The sequence below is a fragment of the Marmota marmota genome, unplaced genomic scaffold (assembly GCF_001458135.2).
Source record: "Marmota marmota marmota unplaced genomic scaffold, marMar, whole genome shotgun sequence".
NCBI classification, from domain to species: Eukaryota; Metazoa; Chordata; class Mammalia; order Rodentia; family Sciuridae; genus Marmota; species Marmota marmota.
The window spans coordinates 13,346,656-13,367,879 of NW_026000082.1; the positions used below are offsets into that span (position 1 = coordinate 13,346,656).

Below are 21,224 nucleotides of genomic sequence, written 5' to 3' on the forward strand. Positions count from 1 at the left end.
AAGGTCACTTTATGTTAGGTTATTAGTAGATATTAGAAGATTCTTCTTCCCTAAGACTTTTGACTTGTTTTTCCTTTGCTTAGAAAAGGCAAGATTGTGCTTATTTGGCTCTTCTAAAAATGGATTTGGATTTCGTGATAGTGATCTGGATATTTGTATGACCTTGGAAGGCCATGAAAATGCAGAGGTAAGAATTAGTGTTTGGAAAAGGTGTAAAATTTTTTTCCCTAAAGATGAATATTTTTATTTTTGTATGTAATATTGAGAAAACACATGATGCCAGTCTTTGTATAAATGTATTATCAATAGCAGCATTTGAAATATAAAATCATTAGCAGTTTAGAAGATATTCATATCTTAAGTAAATTTACCATTTCAGTCATTTGTAATATAAAAGCCATATCACTGAGAATTACAGATGTTTTGTAATGAAAGTTTGGAAAAAGTCAGTGTATCATAAAGTTAAAATTTTTGCATTAGAACCAATGAGAAGCTGGTGCTTCAGTTTGCTTGTTAATATTGTTTTTGCTTACTCTGTCTTATATTATTTTCCATTAGGTAATGACTTTGTATCATTATAAATAGAAAATATAGATAGTCATCTAATTTATAACGGGGTTGTATTCTAAAAGTTAATTGTACTTTGGGGCCACTTACATTTTTTCCATGGAAGCTATGTTATAAGTGAGCTTTAGAAACTCATTTTGGGTTGGAAAGGGAACTAACATTTGTTTCATATCCAACACTTAAACATATATTATCTCAATTCATTCTTATACCTATGTTCGAGATAGATATTATTTACCTCATTTTATAGATGAGAAAACTCAGGCTTTGAAAGATAAACTGAATTGCCCAAGTTCACACAGCTAGTAAGTGTTGGAGCTGGGATTTGAATCCAGGTCTGTCTGACACCAGATTTTATGCTCTTTTTGTTGTATCTCACTGCCTTTTTGTAATTATTTGAACCCATAATGTAGATTAAATATAATACTAATAGTACTGTAGCACCTAATTACTACTTTATGAAATTGAAAGCTTTCTGAGTTCCACCTTCAGATGCCAGGAGCAGTGAAGTCTCAGCAGTGAGAGTGGGTCCTTAGGCTTTCCTTCTTTGTAGGATTTCCCCAGTAGTAGGATTGAGATTATCCAGGCTCTAGTGGAAAAAGGAATGGGTTGAGCGGGAAGAAATGTCCTATAACTTTATAGTACCAGTTAGAAAAGGAGGGATTCTTGTAGATGTCTTTTACCAGCATAGCTTTTGGTATTTATGTTTCAAAATCAGGAACTACTTGCAAGATTATTTAACCTAATTAAGTTGTGAGGCCAAGCTTCTGGCATCTACAGAGTGTCAGTATTGCCTCTGTTACATGATAAAATAATTCAGCAGAGTAGTGTACTTGTGCATTTTTGATATAGTCCTTTCAAAAAGTGTTTATTACGTTGTCATGCCTGTAGCAAAGATAGTGTTGATACCTGGTAGATCCTTATTTCTGGGCCTAAGAAGTAGATTGTGGTGTTAACTAAGTATTGAACTTACTTGACTAGCTATATGACTAATCTTTAACCCCTTTTAGCATCACAGTTCTACTGTATAAAATCAAGATAATCACAAATTCCTGCCCTAAAACAGTGGTTGGGAAGATTACATAAGACATGTTTGTAAAGCACTCGGCAGCAAGACAACTTCATCTATCTTGTTCTATAAAGAAACTGAAATGTTAACAAGTAATTTTTTTTTAAACTCACTTTTTATCACCTCTTGAAAAGATGCTTCCTGTCTCCATTTTGAAGAGCAATAATTGAGGGGATAGGAAATGATTTTTATCCAGGAAGGAGTTAAGAGTTATAGATATGTTTTATGTAAAATTTAATTATCAGACTTCTAATCACTAAGGATTTGTATATGATGTAAACTCTGCCATTCACATGCAGAAGTTGAAGCAATGAAAAAGAATAAAATATTTTATTCCAGATGAGACATTATTAAAACTTAAAAATTCTATCGTAATTTATATCTTTGCATAATAAAGAGAAAAATTACCTCCTTTGTCCAGTTTATTGTGCATGAATTGGTAACTAATGATTCCCTTGAAAATACCCAAATTAAACTGCTATGGCTACTGCTTCACGCAAGGATTATTTTGTAATAACTCTTGGGATTGATGGTCATACCTTCAATTTAATACAGTTAATTTATAATACTTGTTATCATCTGTGTTTCTTGTAGTTTTATTATCATTACCATATCAACTCTGCACTCTTCTTAAAAAGCAGTACATTTACATTTGTAAAAGTAAGAATTTCCTTGTGAAAATAGGTGCTGCTTATAGGATTATCTTTCCTTTTCTTATCAACATATTGACATAATAAATAGCTCAGAGTTTTCAAGTACTCAGTTTTGTGTCAAGCTTACTACTGAATGCTTTACAAACATGTCTCATGTAATCTTCCCAACAACTGTTTTAAGGCAGAAATTTATGATTATCTTGATTTTATAAAGTAAAAATGTGATGCTGAGAGGGATTAAGGTTAAGCCATACAGCTAGTCAATACTTAGTTCAAAATTTTAATTCAGATTTATCTAAATTTAGAGCCTGTGTTTTTAATATATTTCTTTGCCCTTACCAAACCCATCTTTAGTTATTGAGTCACATATTGAAAACCATATTATACCCCTATCTTTGTGCTTCTCATACTTAAATCTGCATTTGAATTACCTTTGGGTTTTGTTAAAATGCAGATTATGGTTCAATAGATGGGGGAGGAGCCTGTGATTCTGCATTTCTTTTATTTTCTCAGATTATGCTGATGCTATGGGTCTATAAACCACATATGCATTGAGTAGCAAGGTTATATGTAATGCATTATGGCTAGAAATTTTAAAATATTACTATGCAATGCCTGTATGATACTAGAATTTGCACAAGACCAAATTGAATTAAACTTTATTTTTTGTTTTGTTTTTTTTTTTTAGAAATTAAATTGTAAGGAAATAATTGAAAATTTGGCGAAAATTCTTAAGAGACATCCAGGTATAAAGTTCAAATCTTTGCTTTAAAACAAAAGAAAATACTTCATAGCATTATGAAAATTATTTAACCTACTTAAGTTTTTTTTTTTTTTAATCAGGTTTAAGAAACATTTTGCCTATAACTACTGCCAAAGTGCCTATCGTAAAATTTGAACACAGACGAAGTGGATTAGAAGGCGATATCAGTTTGTATAATACATTGGTAAGTTTCTCTTACAGGCCAGGTATACTTTAATTTTCTGTTTACAGGTTACTGATTATACCTATATGCTTAAAAATTTCAAGTGTGAGCACTGTAAGGAAAGAGTGTATTTATCAATTTGCTCTTGCCTTCAGATTGAAGGTAAGTTTTTATTTCACTTGTTAATAGGTATTTTAAAATTTTTGTTTATAGGGCTGGGGTTGTGGCTCAGCTGTAGAGTGCTCACCTAGTTCATGTGAGGCCCTGGGTTCCATCCTCAGCACCACATAAAAATAAATAAATTTTTTAAAAAAGTATTGTGTCCAACTACAACTAAAAAAATAAATATTTAAAAAATTTACATTTATATATATTCTGTTTGAAGTGTGTTTTATTTGTGAGTTTAAGAAATATTTTCAAATATGGAATTGTTTTTCAGGCTCAACATAACACAAGAATGCTAGCTACTTATGCAGCTATTGATCCTCGAGTACAGTACTTGGGATATACTATGAAAGTGTTTGCTAAGGTATTTATAAAGAAGTTAATGATGTACTTTGTTGTAATATTCATGATGAAGTGAAACATACTGATGTTAGACTTGTAAAAATATTGTCTCAGTTTTTATTTATCTAGTCCCCCCCCCAAAAAAGATAGGGTACATTACTGTGTTGCCCAGGATGGCTTTGAACCTTGGACTTAAGTGATCTCCTGCCTCTGCCTCCCCATTAGTATCTGACCTTGAAAAAAATATACTCTATATTAAATGTGTTGAATTTATTATACCTGTTGGGGTAGTGTAGTGATCTTTTATTTTATTATAATTACTTTTATTTTATTGTAATGTATTATACCTGTTGGGGGTAATATAGTAATGATTTTCAATCCTAGGCATGGTAATTGGCAAACTCTATATTTAAAGCATCTCTGGGCTAGAAAATCTGGTATTTGGGTTTAATGATCAATTTTTCTGACCAAGAAAACAAAAACAAAATAATACAAATAGAATCTTATGTTTTGTTGAAACACTTGTTGTAACACTGGATTGTTTTCATTTTGCTGAATATATAAATTACATTAAGACAGGAATCTATTTTCCTAGTTCAGTATACTTTAGTTCAGCCTACTTATGGTAGCTGTTTAGTAAAGAGTTAATTTTGTGATGTGTTAGTGGAAGAATTTTAGTTGGAAATGACTTGGTTAGATTTTCATTTCATAAATCTCACTCTTTTCAATAAGAAAGCATATTTGTTTAGATTTTCCTATACATGTCTTTCTGGACAGAAAAGTGTGTTAGAAAAGAAATGCATGCTGGCACATACTACATATAAGACTTGATAAAGCTACTTTTCTAGAATCACCTCACAGAATAATAACTCCAGCATGATGGTTTTGTTATAGCTACATGGAGCTTTGGAAATCAAGCCAAGTGGTTCACATCAGAGAAATCATTCCTTTAACTTATAACTGTGAGGTAATTTCTCACTCAGTAGGAGAAATTTCTGAGTAGTCTTTTAGTGGTTTTTTTTTTTTTAATGAAAAAAAAATTTGTATAGCTGATGTACTCATGTGGTTCAGAATTCAAAAGGTCTAAAGGTGTTTATGTTCTAGCAGCTCAGGAGGCTGAGTCAGGAGGATCACAAGTTCCAAGTCAGCTTCAGCAACAGAGTGAGGCCTTCAGCATCTTAGCAAGATCCTGTCTCAAAATTAAAAACAAATAAATAAATAAACAAAAAGGGCTGGGGATGTGGCTCATGGGTTAAGTGCCCCTGGGTTCAATCCCCTGTCCCCCAAACCCCCAAAAACAAATTTAAAATAAAGTGTTTATAGTGGAAAGTAGAAAACGTTCCCTACTTATTTCCTAACCAACTATTGCTTATTACTGGAGGCAGCCAGTGTTAAAATTTCCTCTGTATCCTTTCAGAAATATATCATACCACTACAAATACATGAATTTCCTGTCTCCTGTTTATTCTAGGTCTAAGCACACTGAAAACATTGTTCTACCCTTTGCTTTGATTCATAGATCTTGCTTTTCTTAATAGATCTTGGAAATTACTTCATATTATAACTGTACTACAATAAAGAATTTAGTCATTTCATACTTTTTTGGGCATTTTTGCAAGATAAATTCTTAGAATGGCTAGGTCAAAAGAAATACTTTCATCATATTGATATTGCCAAATTATTCTTCATAAAGTTTGTCCTGATTTATACTCTGATCTGTAATGTATGAAAGTGCTGGTTTCCCCCACACCCTTTATAACAGTTTGTAACAGAACTTTTGGACATTTTTTAGTTCAGTGAGTTTTAAAAACAGTGTCTCAAAGTCATCAATACTTCTCTATGGAATGAAACTCTGAAGTTTTATTTTCAATCTTTATATATATATATTTTAGCGTTGTGACATTGGAGATGCTTCCAGGGGAAGTTTATCTTCATATGCATATATCCTTATGGTGCTGTACTTTCTGCAGCAGAGAAAGCCACCTGTTATCCCAGTTCTACAAGAGGTAGGTGTTTAAGAAAACTGTAAAGGTATTTTTTGCAAACAATGCATTTAAACACAGCAGAAATTACGTGATTTATTACTCAGCTCATTTCATCATGGTTGTTTTCTCCTTCAATTTAATGCTATAATTAACAATGAAGCTTTCGAAAAATTATTATGGGATCACATAAACTACTAAAAGAATATGAAATGAATAGAACCATTGAATATCTTGCAACATTTTAAAATTTCACAGTCTTAGCTTGCTGCAGATTATTATGAAGTTCTTGTAGCCATCCATAAACTCATATATATTCATATATATTCTGGTCTCTCAGATGGAAGTTCATAAATTGTTTATGAAGTGTTTTCCTTCCTCATGCTTGACTATGAAATTTGATTTAATTCTGTGTATGCTTAAGTCAGTCTTGTGAATTTTGGTTAAGAAAAAAAAAAACTCAAAGAAAAATTTTCTCATCTCTTTTGAAGACATGTTAATTGCATTAAATAGTAGAATGTACATTGAGAGAACTGGATTGTACTCATATTCATTCAGAATTGATGACTCATTGAGTCACTTTCTGTAGCCAAATTATACTCGCTGAAATAGGTATAAAGGAGTTCTTAATCATCTATCTGTTCCTTCTTGGCTAATGTGGACCTGTAGGCATTAGAGAGGATCCAGTTCTAATTTCTTAGAAGGATGACTATTTTGAGGTAGGAGAGAAGCATCAGAGTTGTTCGGAAAAATCACATATTTTGATTTCACATAGTTGTAGACTTATTTTTCTGATAGTCATGCAGAAAAGAAAATCACAAAATAGCAAGTCATATGATAGGTGTCAGATGGCCTTAGTAAATTTTCAAAAGTTCTCTAAGACTGTGTTTTTAGCAGCATTTCTTTTCTTCTTTTAAACAAATAGTAAAAAGAAAATAAACATTTTAAATATTATCTTCCTAGCAGAAAATTTCTAGCTGAGTCTCTGTTGGGTGGAGTGGGGGGTGTGTGTGTGTGTCTATTTAATTTCCTTATTTTTGTAGAGCAGTTTTAAGATCACAACAAAATTGAGAGGAATGTATAGGAATTTCTCATTTAGCCCCTGCCCACACAAAACATAGTTGCCCTTATTATCAACCCCACTGGAGTGGTACATTGTGACAGCTGGTGAACTGATACTGATACGTCAACTGATACTGATACGTCATCCAAAGTCCATAGTTTACTTTGGGGCTCACTCTTGGTGTTGGATATGCTGTGGGTTTGGACAAATATATAATGATGCATCCAATGCTATAGCATCATACAGATATTATCAAGTATTTTCTCTGCCTTAAAAATTATCTGTGCACTGCCTAGTCATCCCCCCACTCCAATTCTTGGCGATCACTGATCTTATTGCCTTAATTTTGTCTTTTCTAGAATGTCATACAGTTGGAAACATGTAGTATGTAGCCTTTTCAGATTGTCTTTTTTCATTTAGTGTATCAGCTTCTCATTACTATAATACTACTGAAATATCTGAGGCAATTAACTTACAAAGAGAAAAGGTTTATTTTGACTCAGGTTTCTGGAGGTTCCAGTCCAAGATCAGGTGGCCCTATTCCATTGGGCCTCCAGTGACAGCAGCACATCATAGTAGGTGAAAGCGATGGAGTCAGCTGCTTGTATCATGAGCTAAGAGGCAGAGAGACTGAGAGATTGGGGCCCCATAGTTCTTTTTGAGGACCCTGTCCCAATGATCTAAGGACCTTCCAGTAGACCTTACCTCCTAAAGGTTTATAGCATCTCCCAATAGCATCATCCTGGTGACTTGACTAAGCCTTTAACACATGGACTTTTGGGAATATTGTGAATATTCAAATCATATCACTCCATAATATGTATTTAAGATTCCTTCATCTCTTTTCATGGGTAGATAGCTCATTTATTTTAAGTGCTGAACAACATTCCATTATAACTGTTTATATCAAGTTTCTTTTTGCATTCACTTACTGAAGGTCATTTTAGTTGCTTCAAGGTTTGGCAATTATGAATAAAGCTTCTATAAGGTCCATATGCAGGTTTTTGTGTGCATATAGTTTTCAAGTCTTATGTGTAAATACCAAGAAGCAGGATTGTTGGTTCATAAGTATACTTAGTTTTATAAGAAACTGTGATCGTGTTTTTGCAAGTGGTTATTCCATTTTTCATTCAGCAGTGAGTTAGAATTCCTGTTGTTCCACATCCTCATTAGCATTTGTTGTTGTCAGTGATCTAGACTTCGGTTATTCTACTAGGCATATGGTAGTATGTCATTATTGTTTGAATTTGCATTTTCCTGATGACATATGATGTTATATGCCTTTTCATATGTTTATTTGTTGTCTTTGTATCTTTGTTGAAGTGTATGTTAAAGTCTTAGGCCTATGTTTTAAAAGTTTGTTGAGTTTAAGAATTCTTTGTGTATTTTGGATAATAGTTCTCTCTCAGCTGTGTCTTCTGCAAATATTTTCTCCCTGTCCTGTCTACTCATTCTCTGACATTGTCTTTTGCAGAGCAGAGTATTTTTACTTTTAATGAAGTCCAGCATGTGCATTATTTCTTTCTTGAATCCTACCTTTGGTGTTGTATCTAAAAAGGGACTGCTATAGTCAAGCTCCTCTAGAATTTCCCCTACATTGTCTTCTTTGAGTTTAATATTTTTGTATTTTACATTGAGGACTATGGTCCATTTTGAGTGAATTTTTGTGAAGTGTGTTAAGATTGTTTCTAGATCTGTTTTGCATATGGATGTTCAGTTGTTTCAACACCATTTGTTAAGACTATTTTTGCTCCATTGTATTACCATTGCTCCTTTGTCAAGTGTCTGTTGATTGTATTTATGTAGGTCTGTTTTTGAGCATTCTGTTTTGTTCCATTGATCTATTTGTCTGTTCTTTTACCAGTACCAAACTCTGGATTGCTATAGCTTTATATTTCTTGAAGTTGAGATGTATCAGTCCTCCAGCTTTATTTATTCTTCTCCTTCAATATTGTATTGGCTATTCTGGGTCTTTTGCTTCTTTTTATAAAATTTAGAGTCAGTTTGTTGATATCTATGAAATAACTTGTTGGGATTTTGATTAGAATTGACACCTTGGCAATATTGAGTCTTCCTTCCATAAACATGGAACATCTCTCCATTTATTTAATTCTTTGATTTTGTTCCTCGGTTTTATAGTTTTCCTCATGTAGATCTTGTACATATTTTGTTACATTTATATGTAGGTGTTTAATTTTTGGGGTGCAAAGTATTGCATTTTCTATTTTGAAATTTCACTTTGTTTCTAGCTTTTAATTTCTTGTATATAGGAAAGTAGGAAAGCAACTGAGTTTTGTTTGTTAACCAGTGTCTTATAACCTTGCTTTAATTACTTATTAGTTCTGGAGTTATTTTGTTGATTCAGATTTTTTACATAAATGATCATGTCATGTGAATAAAGAAAGCTTTATTTCTTCCTTCCCAATGTATATTCTGCTTACTTTCTTTTCTTTTTTTATTGCATTATCTAGGACTTTCAGTATTGGCTTTATTTAGGACTTTTCATATATTGAAAAGGAGTAGGTGAAAGGTTACATCCTTGCCTTGTCCCTGATTTTAGTTGGCAAGCTTACAGTTTCTCATCAAGTATGATGTTAGCAATATTTTTTGTAGACTTTTTTTTCTTTTAATTTCTTTCTTTCTTTTCTTTTTTCTTTCTTTCTTTTTTTTAAATCACACTGAGGAAATGCCCCTCTATTTTAGTTCGCTTTTTCACTGCTGTTGACAAAAGACCTGACAAGAACAATTAGAAGAGGAAAAGTTTTATTTTGGGTCTCACGGTTTCAGAGGTCTGAGACCAGAGATGGCTGATTGTATTCCTCAGGGTTTGAGGTAAAGCAGGGCGAAATGGCAGAAGAGTGTATTGGAGGAAAGCAGCTCAGAACATGCCCAACAGGAAGCAGAGAGCCTTCTATCACCATGGGCAAAATATATTCCCCAAAAGCACACCTTCCCCCTCTATCCACACCCTACCTGCCTCCAGTTACCACCCATTTAATCCTTAACTGGGATTAATTCACTAATTAGGTTAAGATGCTCATAACCCAATCGGTTCACCTCTAAACTTTCTTGCATTGTTTCACACATGAGCTTTTGGGAGATACCTCACATCTAAATCATGATTCTCTATTTCTAGTTTATTGAGGGTTTTGAAATAATATCTTTATTATTTTGTTTTAAAGATGGATTCTACTGTGTTCCCCAGACTGGTTTTGAAATAAACCTTCGTCTCAAGTGATCCTCCCACCTTGGCTTTCCACATAGCTGAGACTATTAAGAATGTGTTACTGAGGCTGGGGATGTGGCTCAAGTGGTAGCACGCTTGCTTGGCATGCGTACGGCCCGGGTTCGATCCTCAGCACCACATACGAAAACAAAGATGATGTGTCCGCCAAAAAACTAAAAAATAAATATTAAAAATTCTCTCTCTCTCTCTCTCAAAAAAAAAAAAAAAAAAAAAAAAAAGAATGTGTTACTTTACTGGCTTTATTTTTTAATTGTGAATGGGTGTTGGATTTTTATCTGATGCCTTTTCGGCATCTATTGATACGATCATGTGATTTTTCTTCCTTGACCTGTTAATCTGAGGGGTTTTATTAATTGATTTTTGAATGTTGAACTAGCCTTGTATACCTTTGATAAATCTCACTTGGTCTTGGTGTATAGCTTTCTTTATATATCGTTGGATTCAATTTGTTACGTTTTTTTTTTTTAAGTTGTCACTGGACATTTATATCTTTACACTTATATGTGGTGCTGGAAATCGAACACAGCGCTTCACACATGCTAGGCAAGCACTCTATCACTGAGCCACAACCCCAGCCCTCAATTTGGTAGTGTTTTGTTGAAAATTTTGCATTTTTGTTCATGAAGGATATTGGTCTGTAGTTTTCTTTTCTTATAATGTCTTGCTGTGGTATTGGTATTAGGTAATGTTGGCCTCTTGGAATAGCTTAGGAAAATTTCCTTCTGCCTTTGTCCTCTGACTGGGATTGTAGAGAATTGTTATAATTGTAGAAAGTTCGTTTATAGTTTAAGAGCTAAACTATATAGACTAACGATATATGGGTTTTTTCTTCTGACCTCTTTTGGGTAGTCATATGGGTTCCCATTGCCCCTTGCTCTGGCATCATGTAAGTATTGGTCATTGGCCTGGATCATTTTCTAAGGGTAAGAACATGTTTAATGAAGTTAATTATCTCTGACTCCATTTGTACTTGAATTTAACTTAAGTGATTGGATATTACTAATGCTTGAAGTTGTTTTTGATGATTAATAATGCAAAGTTGTTTAGCTCAAAAGGAGCTTTTCTAAGCAGAAAATTTTTGTTATTCTAGAAAATCAATAAGTAAAAGCAAATTTTCACACGAAAATTAATACTAAAAGATATTTGAGAGTGGTGTTCTCATATAATTGTATGAAATTTTATGTTTTCTTAAACTGTAATAACTGAAAAATAATAATTTAATGAATGAATCTTGATGACATGTGCTTAGTGAGGTAAGCTAGTCAGAATAAGATAATATTTTTGATTTCACTTAATGAGCTCTCCAGAGGAATCAAATTTATAGAGACAGAAAGTAGAATGGTGGTTGCCAAGGGCTAGGAGCAGGAGGACTGGGAAATTATAGTTCAATAGCTAAAGAGTTTTAGTTTTACAGATAAAATGAATCTTGTAAATGAATGATGGTAGGAGTAGCATAGCAGTGAATGTGCTTAGTATCAATGATAGCAAATTCTGCATTATCTGTTTTTTTTCAACAATTAAAAACAATTGCAATTTAAATATAGCTATAGATATTAAAATATTACAATAAAATAAGAAAGTAAATATAAAATTGTTATTATACTTATATGATGGTCTTAGGTGAATTTTAAAAGGAAGACTGCCGCTGGTTGGATAGGGATGACTGATATTGAGTGAGAGTGAGCAAGTGACAGAAAGAGAGAGCAGCATTACTGCTTCTGAGGATTGAAAATGAAACAGTATAGAGTTACGTATGGTGAAATATGAGAGTTCAAAAGAAGAGGCAAAATGTGTGATTTGTGAAACACTTTCCAAGGTCCATGGGTCCACTCAAATGTGTCACTAGCAAACATTATTGGGTTTAAATCTTACCTTTGCTACTCAAAAGTAAGAATTCTCTTTAAAAGAACAAAGTAACTTTTATTATTTCAACATCTGGAAAATAAACTCATTTTACAATTACAGAATAATTTATAATAGCATTTGAATCTTTAATCTTTAAGGTTAAATATTACACTGCAGTTTCTTAAAACCTTCACTTTTCTTTTTGAGGGCAAAACCCCATGTGTTTTGTTTTAGGTATTCATATCTGTGATTGTCAGGCTCTCACTTTTTTGTTTTATCAAACGTCATGATTTATACTAAATAATTTTTGGCAGTTGTGTTTGTTCTCTAAAAATATAAAAAGCAACTTACTAGCTTAAGTCCATGGAAACTTGATCTTTATGTAACATACAGAGTGAATATATTCAGTAAACAAACATATTCTGTATATGAGAAGCTTTGTTTTAGGAGTGATTTGAATTCCAGGGATAAGCTATACTCCTTGGCCACCAAGAGCTTAAACCTGAGAAAGAAATTGAAGGGGCCAGATATGTAGTTAATTTTATAAATCATGTCATCAGAAATGAAAAGGGCTGTGAGATCTACCTTATCTAGTGGTTTTTAACTGTCTTCTGTTTTTGTTTTTTTTTTAGTTGTTGATGGACCTTTATTTTATTTATTTATATGTGGTGCTGAGAATCGAACCCAGTGCCTTACACATGCTAGGCAAGTGCTCTACCACTGAGCCACGATCCCAGCCCTGTCTTCTGGTTTAACTGTGTTTTGGAACCCATAATTGTGTTGTTGGGGAGTGAGGAATGGAATAAAGTAAAGTTGTGGTGTGGTTTCTTTATTCAGCATTCTCTTAAACACCTCTGCTTTTATTTATATGACCTTTTAAGCTCCCTAAAAGGTTCCATTTTCGAAAATGATTATACAGTGTTAAAAAAGAATAAAAATTTTAAATGACAGACCTAATAAGTGTAATCTCTTGTTTTCACTGAGAAAACCGAGGACTTACTAGGATGATTATTTTGATCAGAATCACCATTTTGCAGGCCTGAGACTTGAAAAGAGGTCTGCTGACTCTGAACCTACTATTTATTTATTTATTTATTTATTTATTTAGGTTCTGGGGATCGAACCCAGAGCCTTGTGCATGCAAGGCTAACACTTTACCAACTGAGTTATATCCCCAGCCCTGAACCTATCATTATTTTTCAGTTTATTGAATCTTTCTTTAAACCTCTTTTAGGGGGAAAAAAAGTCTTCAAATAACTTCTAGAGGTTAGTTGTATCTATAAAATCATCTTATTGGATATTTTTGTTCATATAAGTGAGCATTTCTTTTTCCCCTCCTGGTTTGCAAGGGCATTGAATTATTATTTATAACGAATAATAGGGATTTATAATCTTTTCAAAGCTGTCATGGAAAGCTACATAATTTTCCGTTGAACAAAACCAGCGTCCAAGTGCTTTTTAGATAACTGATTAAAGAATTAGGCTCTAGGTTGGGGTTGTAGCTCAGTGTTAGAGCGTTTGCTCACATATGTGAGGCCCTGAGTTTGATCCTCAGCACCATAAAAAATAAGTAAATCAATAAAAATAAATATATTCTGTGTCCATCTACAATTAAAAAAAAAAAAGAATCCAGGTCCTAAAACTATTCTTTTGATTTCCTTTTGGGTGTGTAATCAATCAGTATTATCTATTTTATATTTCTGTATTTATCAGTCCTTTACTGAAACTTCATTTTTTTTCCTGTGGTTTGGATGTGTTTTGATAGGCCAAATAGAGACCATCAAATAACATTAATTGTCATTTGGAGAGTATGATACTCTTACAGTGTTCTTTCTCAGCTTTGGTTTTTATAGATACATTTAACTAATTGCTTAGTATGAAATTATACCATCCTGGCTTTGTTTCCTTTGAAGGATATTTCAGTATGTCTTCCTTAGGTAAATTATAAAATGGTGTAATGGTTTGTAGGCCTTTTGGTTGCAGAACTTGAAATCTAATAATAAAATTAATTTTTTTATGTAGATCTTTGATGGAAAACAGATTCCACAGAGAATGGTTGATGGATGGAATGCTTTTTTCTTCGATAAAACAGAAGAACTGGTAATTTTTTCATAGTCCATGTTATAAAATGCTCATAGATATACATGTTAGGATTTGCATAATTTATTTTAATAATATTACTTGGATTTGCTGTTCATATCTTGGCTAATATAGATATTTCTCTTATCCCCTCCTCTTACCATTCTCTCCTTCTCCTTATCTGTAGAAAAAGCGTTTACCTTCACTTGGGAAGAACACAGAATCTTTAGGAGAGCTTTGGTTGGGGCTTCTTCGCTTTTATACTGAAGAGTTTGATTTTAAGGAATATGTAATTAGCATTCGGCAGAAAAAGCTATTGACAACTTTTGAAAAGCAGTGGACATCTAAATGCATTGCGATTGAAGGTGATAATTTATGTTGATTTTAATTCAATAACAAAGCAGAAATTTGGCCAAGGAAATTGAGGAGAAAACTGAACCACATTAGGATTTGAAAGATTCTTCCTCTTAATGTTTATCAGTTTCATCCCTTAATGTACAATTTTAAAAGAATAATTTGCTGACTTGGACAGTCTAAAAATATGTAATATTAGACTGTAGTTCTTGCCAAGTCTATTTTATGTTACAATGATATAATTCATTAATTACAAATATTTTTTTTTAGATCCTTTTGACTTGAATCATAACCTTGGTGCTGGAGTTTCTAGAAAAAGTAAGTTTGAAATGTATGGATTACCTGCTCTTAAATCCCTGACATATTAATGTCTGTATCTTTATTATTTTATTCTTTTTTCAATAGTGACCAATTTCATCATGAAGGCATTTATTAATGGAAGGAAACTTTTTGGTACCCCCTTTTATCCACTCATTGGCAGAGAAGCTGTAAGTTATGTTATTTGAATTTTGAATCTTTTCCTTTTTGTTGCAGAATTTTGTTTTTCTAGTATAAGAATCCTGATCCTCTTTCCAGGTTGGTGTTATAAATAGGGAAAAAGATGGCCATAGCTCACTACTTTTTTTTCTTGTAATAGACCATGATGAAATACATATTTATTAAATTTTGTTTATTTGTTTAATCTACTTGTTAAATTCTGTTACCTCAGCAAGTAAGCTCCATGAGGACAAGATCTAATTGTAGTGTCAGGCACATTGTATGTACCTAATAATCATTTGTTGAGTGAATGAGAAAGAGATAATTGAATATTGAATTTGAGGTTTGGCTCACTAATCCTAACCCTCTGCCATCTATAGAAATCATCTTGATGAAAATATCATCATGATGAAATCATAGAAATATTTTATTATTTGCCATGACATCTGCTCTAATTTTTATGTAGCTTCAGTATACTGAATTAAATGTTATGGAACCAAGAGATTTCCTTTTTCCTTAACTGGGTATATTGTGTTGCACATACCTCTTGATCTCATTTTTTTTTTTTAACTTTTTATTGGTTAGGAGACTCTAGGACATCTCAGTTTCAGTACAAGAGATGGGTAAGAAAAGAAATCTGAAGGGAGAGAGAAAAAACATGTGTTTTCTATTCCTTAAGGAATATCCTTGAACTTGTGTCCAGTGTTGGAACTGAACTGCTTTTATACAGGTGGAGTAAGAAAAGCAGAGAGATGTCTGGATCTTTTTTCCCCTTGGAGCACTAGTTCTCAGATACTTTTGATTGTCCAGTCTCTTAGTGGGTGACAATAATTATAATGGGGAGAAGTAAAAGAACAGGAAAATTTAAAATAATATAAAAGCTTGCAAGAACAAAAATAACTTTTTAAAAAGTACCAATTTTACTAACATTAATTGATATAGCAATAAATGAACATTTGACATTTTATTTGAAATTGTAGGAATTCTAACTATTCATATGTACATATTTATTTACTTTTAAAAACATTTATTTTTTAGTTGTAGGTGGACATAATACCTTTATTTTATTTTTATGTGGTGCTAAGGATTGAACCCAGTGCTTCATGCATGCTAGGCGAGCGTTCTTTCCTCTGAGCCATAACCACAGCCCATGTGTATATATTTAGCAGGAATCTAGCAGTGTTGTATGCAGTGAGACTTTTTAGCAGAATACTAAATTAGGGACCTCAGTAAACTTAAAGTGTGCCATCTTCATGTGCTAAAACTCAATATGTATGTAGTGTTCAATTGTATATTGATACCAAAGTCTTTGTTTTTTTTTAATAATTTTTGTTTTAAGAGCCAAACATCAGTTTGGAACCTAGCAGAAGGGGCCATTGAGTCTACTAACCAGTTTTTTATTTACTTTATTCCATTTTAGCAGTCCATAGTTTTAGTTTTCCATAGCTTGGATATGCTAGTTTATTTAACTGTTTTCCTTTGATGGACAGGTAGGTTGTCTTCATTATATCAGTGTTATGACTTATATTGTAGAAAAATGTTCTTGTAAGCTGTCTTTCATGTTTATACTTCATACCTATTTCACTGCTAGGTACTAAGATTTAACAGCGTAAGAATAGTTGTGTGCAGACTAATATTATAAAATATATTTCCCATTCTTTCACCTTTCATATTCACTCAGATATTCCCACTTTATTCTTCACATCATTAGATTTTCAAATATATAGTATTGATCTACTTATCTATCAGTTGTCTTCTATCTTCATTTTCCTCTTTCATTTGACTTAGATTCTCTATTTTCTGGCACATACTTTAGTGCTATCTTCTTTTGCGTCCTTATGTGTTCAGTCTTACATGAGTTCACCTGTCCACCATCTGCCTATAATTGGGAAGCTAACAGAAACAAAAAAAGTGTTAATAGAAAAAAATCATAAAGTTAGGAAATTTTTTAGTTGTAGATGGACACAATACCTTTATTTATTTATCTATCTGTATGAGGAAATTTTAAGTAAACACATAGTACAATCCTAAATTAATATTTACCAGCCCCAACTTTCATTTGTTTAGTTATATTTTGCTATCCCATTTTGTAAGCTTTATCTCAAAATTTGTTTTACTAAGAATTCAGCTACCCTTGCAATTTGCCCCACCTTTGACCTCTGCCTTCTCATTCTTAGCAGATGATTTTTCTGAGATAATAGATAGTATCAAACTTGAACTTTCTATTACCAGATCTTTAAATATGATTGCATCTCTAGATCTCTCCTCCATTGAAGAGTATTCCTTCTATGTACATTCTAGATCCTTTCTTTATTTTCTCTACCCTAAATCTTCATCCTCTTCATCTGTCAAAAACATTTTCAAAAGTCGGGCATGGTGATGCATGCCTGTAATTTCAGTGACTCGGGAGGCTGAGACAGGAGGATTGCAAGTTCGAGATCAGCCTCAGCAACTTTAGCAAGGTCCTGAGCAAGACCTTGTCTCAAAGTAAAAAGGACTGGGGATGTGCTTTTGGGTTCAGTCCCTCATACGTGCCCCTTCAAAATCATTTTCAAAGATGAAATACATAAAATGTAACTAAAATATCTAAATAAAATATCTAACTAAAATAAATGTTCATTTACAGATGAACATTTGCCATTCATTTTAATGATAGGAAACACTAACATTGAACCCCAATTAAGTGAATGAACTGTTGTCTCCCCCCAAAAGAAATTTCATTCTTTTTATTAGTAAACTTATATTACAAAGATTATAATTAATTTTTACTATTGGCATATTTGCTTCAATAAAAATTATTTCATAATAATTTCAAGGTTCATCCATATCATAGTGTATATCAGGATTTCATTTTCCTTTTTATGGCTGAATACTATTCCATTGTATAGCTATATCATATTTTATTTACCTATCAGCAATTTTTGGACCTTTGAGTCACTTCTACCTTTTGGCTATTAAGAGTAATTCTAGGGCTGGGGTTGTGGTTCAGTGGTAGAGTACTTGCTTAACATGTGTGAAGCCCTGGGTTCGATCCTCAGCACTACATTAAAATAAATAAATAAAGGTATTGTGTCCATCTACAACTAAAAAGTATTTTAAAATAAAGAGTAATGCTATTGTGAATATTTGTGCATCAATTTGTGTTAATTTGTTTTCATTTCCTATGTATAACTATCACTTGAATTGCTGCATCATTTAGATACATTTTAAGTATTTGAAGAACTGCTGAAGTGACTATACTATTTTACATCCCACCAGAAAATATGTGTGGGTTCTAGTTTTCAATACCTTCACCACTGTTATACTATTATTTACAAAAAACATAGTCATTCTATTAGATGTATCACTTTTTCGCTGACTGCAGATAGATTTGTTGACTGCTAAATGGACATGTTTTCTTGCCTTCCAGAAGTATGAATACTGTTAGGACCAGCTAGAATTTGTGACAGTACAAAACTGAGCACTGAGAAGGATAATAAGCAAGGTGCTGAGGTAAAGCAAAAATGAACCTGGTTCTAAGACTTGGGAAAACTAGCTGGGCATGGTGACACGTGCCTATAATCCCAGCGACTTAGAAAGCTGAGGGAGATGGATCGCAAGTTTGAGGCCAGCCTCAGCAACTCAGTGAAACCTTTTCTCACAGTAAAAAAATAAGAAGGATAAAAAAGGACTGGGGATATAGTCAGTAGTAATGCACCCCTGGGTTCAATACCTAGTAACCCCCTGCCCAAAAAAAAAAAAAAAAAAAAAAAAAGAAAATTATTTACTTCTTAGTTCCCTACTTTCTGTTTTAGGGTTTACTTTATATAATAGATATTATGTGTTCTTTTAATAGTTGTTTACAAATCCAATTATATTTGAAATAAACTAGAGAATTGCCTTATTTACATAAGAGAATATGTACAGAGAATAATTTCCTTCCAGAAGTAGCGTGTTGTAGCAGAAAGAATGAACTTTGTAGTCAGAGTACATAGCTCTAAATCCTTTTATCTGAGACCTAACCAGATTTTTAGTGTAGAAAAATGACTTTTAACTCTCGGAGCTTTAGATTCTTCAGCTATAAAATAAGGATGAAAATACTATCTACTGTATTGAGATATTCTCATTCATCTGTAGCATATCTGTACAGTATAATTTGGATGTAAAGTGTTTAGTATTATTAGCAACCGTGATGTCAGTGATGATTCTGAATCTTATTATGTCACAATATAATGTTTAGTATTATAATTTAATATTTAATATTATATCTTAATATTTGTCGATCTTTAGTTACTTTTTTTAAGACCCACATTTGCATCTTACTTTCCTTTCCATTTTAAGCTGGAAGTTTTATAGTGTTTGTTTTTTTTTTCAAGTAAAATTATATTTTCCTCCCTAGGAGTACTTCTTTGATTCCAGAGTATTAACAGATGGAGAACTGGCTCCTAATGATCGATGTTGCCGTGTATGTGGAAAAATAGGCCACTACATGAAAGACTGCCCTAAAAGGAAAAGGTTGGCAAATGTTTATATATCAACATTACCGGGTAAATAAATGTGAGGCCAATTTGTAACTGTAATTGTGTTCAGAATTGTTTTAAGTGAGACAGTTCAGGGCCTTAAATTGGACCCTAGATGAATGTTCATTTGAGTGGAATTTTGTAAGAGTGATATATATTTGTGGTATAATGGTGTCTTAAACATTTGTTTGTTCATTAATTCATTCAGGCTTTTTCTTTAATTGAAGAAGCATTTATTGACACCTACTGTGTGCTGAGAATTGTGCTAGGAGTTAAGATTAAAAAATGATTAATGCATGGGGTTCTAATTTGAAGACCTCACAGTTGTGCAAACCAATAATTAAATAAGATTAACTGAATCCTTGAGATATATGCAGTTAGGTATGTCTATATATATTTTGTAACCTGAGGACTATGCACTTCTCCAAATATATCTGTTTCATATGCCCCAGGTTCTACATGCTGTATTTAGTAGATGAGGAAAATCTTTTCTTTCACCATCAAATTTGGCCTAACACAAAAATTGGAAAATTATGGAATAAACTCATTTTTGTTGTTTGTTGACTGTTAAATTTAGGCAAGATACTTATTTTCTCTAAGCTTCAGGTTCTTCTTTAGAGTAGAGATAATATAAATTTCTAAGAATTCTTGGAAATTTAAAATTTTAACATTAAAAATTTTAAGTATATTATTTTACAAAACTAACTAGAATACCTAATTTCTACCATATGAGTAGGTGTGTTATAAATGTGAGTTTCCATGTCTTCAAAAATGCATGAAGCAGTGGTCTTTTAGTTCCTTTGTAATTGTGTATAGTTTATTCTGTGACTTGGTCAGTATACAAGTCCCTAGCCCCACATTATTGGTATCAGCAGTTTACTGTTTAGACTAAAGAAGAAAGACAGCGAAGAAGAAAAAGAAGGGAATGAAGAAGAGAAAGACTCTCGAGACCTTCTTGACCCCCGAGACCTCCATGACACTCGAGACTTTAGAGACCCCAGAGACCTCAGATGTTTTATATGTGGAGATGCTGGACATGTACGAAGGGAGTGCCCAGAGGTCAAGCTGGCCCGTCAGAGGAATAGCAGTGTGGCAGGTAAATAGAAAAGGCCAAAAATAGTTTGTGGTGGAAATAAAGTCATGTATGCTGATGTCATGCACAGGAGCCTATTTGTTGTTTATTTTAAACCTAATTGTATGATTTTGGACCTCATAATTTCTTAGAAGAGTAAAAATATGCTGGGGGCAGTGGTGCATGCTTATAATCCCAGCAGCTTGGGAGGCTGAGGCAGGAGGATTGAAAGTTCCAAACCAGGCTGAGCAACTTAGTGAGACCCTGTTTCAAAATAAAAAGGGGCTGGGGATATGGCTCAGTGGTTAAGTATCACTGGGTTCAATTCCTGGTGTACACACACACACACACACACACACACACACAATGTTAACATTTAAACAATGAAATTTTTACTTTGAATAGTACTTATATATGGTTACTATCAAGGTCTTCACAGGTTGTTACATTAAATTTACTCCCTGTAAGTATTCTTTGGAATTGAGTCAGGCTCTTCTCTCTTGTCAATTTAGCTTTTTTGGGGAGGTGGGGGTGGGGATATCAGGGATTGAACCCTGGGATGCTTATCTACTGAGCCACATCCTCAGCCCTTCTTTTATTTTGAGACAGGGTCTCTTCAAGTTGTAACTTAGCATTCTTTGCAGAGGTTCTCCCTCCCCCCCTTTTTTGTTGTTGTTGGTGCATGTAATGATGGAATTTATCCTGGGACACAATGTACCAATATAATTTGGCTAATATTACTTCCCAGGACTTTTCCCCTCCCTCCATTCTTCCTTCTACCTACTCCTTTCCTCTACTGATTTCCCTTTTTTTAAAAATTTTTATTAATATTTATTTTTTAGTTTTCGGCAGACACAACATCTTTGTTTGTATGTGGTGCTGAG

General features: G+C 33.0%; 1 protein-coding gene across 13 annotated transcripts in view; it reads left to right on the forward strand.

Annotated features, from left to right (window-relative positions):
• The window catches only part of Tut4 (terminal uridylyl transferase 4), a 115,481-nt gene that overhangs the window by 78,305 nt on the left and 15,952 nt on the right, over window positions 1–21,224 (forward strand). For 8 of the 13 annotated variants that reach the window (XM_048815377.1, XM_048815378.1, XM_048815379.1 and 5 more), the window contains 11 exons: window positions 84–187; window positions 2,978–3,035; window positions 3,133–3,236; window positions 3,655–3,744; window positions 5,615–5,728; window positions 13,882–13,959; window positions 14,126–14,303; window positions 14,563–14,610; window positions 14,698–14,780; window positions 19,148–19,263; window positions 20,141–20,364. In XM_048815377.1, the coding sequence (XP_048671334.1) occupies window positions 84–187; window positions 2,978–3,035; window positions 3,133–3,236; window positions 3,655–3,744; window positions 5,615–5,728; window positions 13,882–13,959; window positions 14,126–14,303; window positions 14,563–14,610; window positions 14,698–14,780; window positions 19,148–19,263; window positions 20,141–20,364 (1,197 nt within the window). The remainder of the gene's footprint in view (window positions 1–83; window positions 188–2,977; window positions 3,036–3,132; window positions 3,237–3,654; window positions 3,745–5,614; window positions 5,729–13,881; window positions 13,960–14,125; window positions 14,304–14,562; window positions 14,611–14,697; window positions 14,781–19,147; window positions 19,264–20,140; window positions 20,365–21,224) is intronic. The other 5 variants (XM_048815384.1, XM_048815381.1, XM_048815388.1 and 2 more) reach the window with 2 other exon arrangements.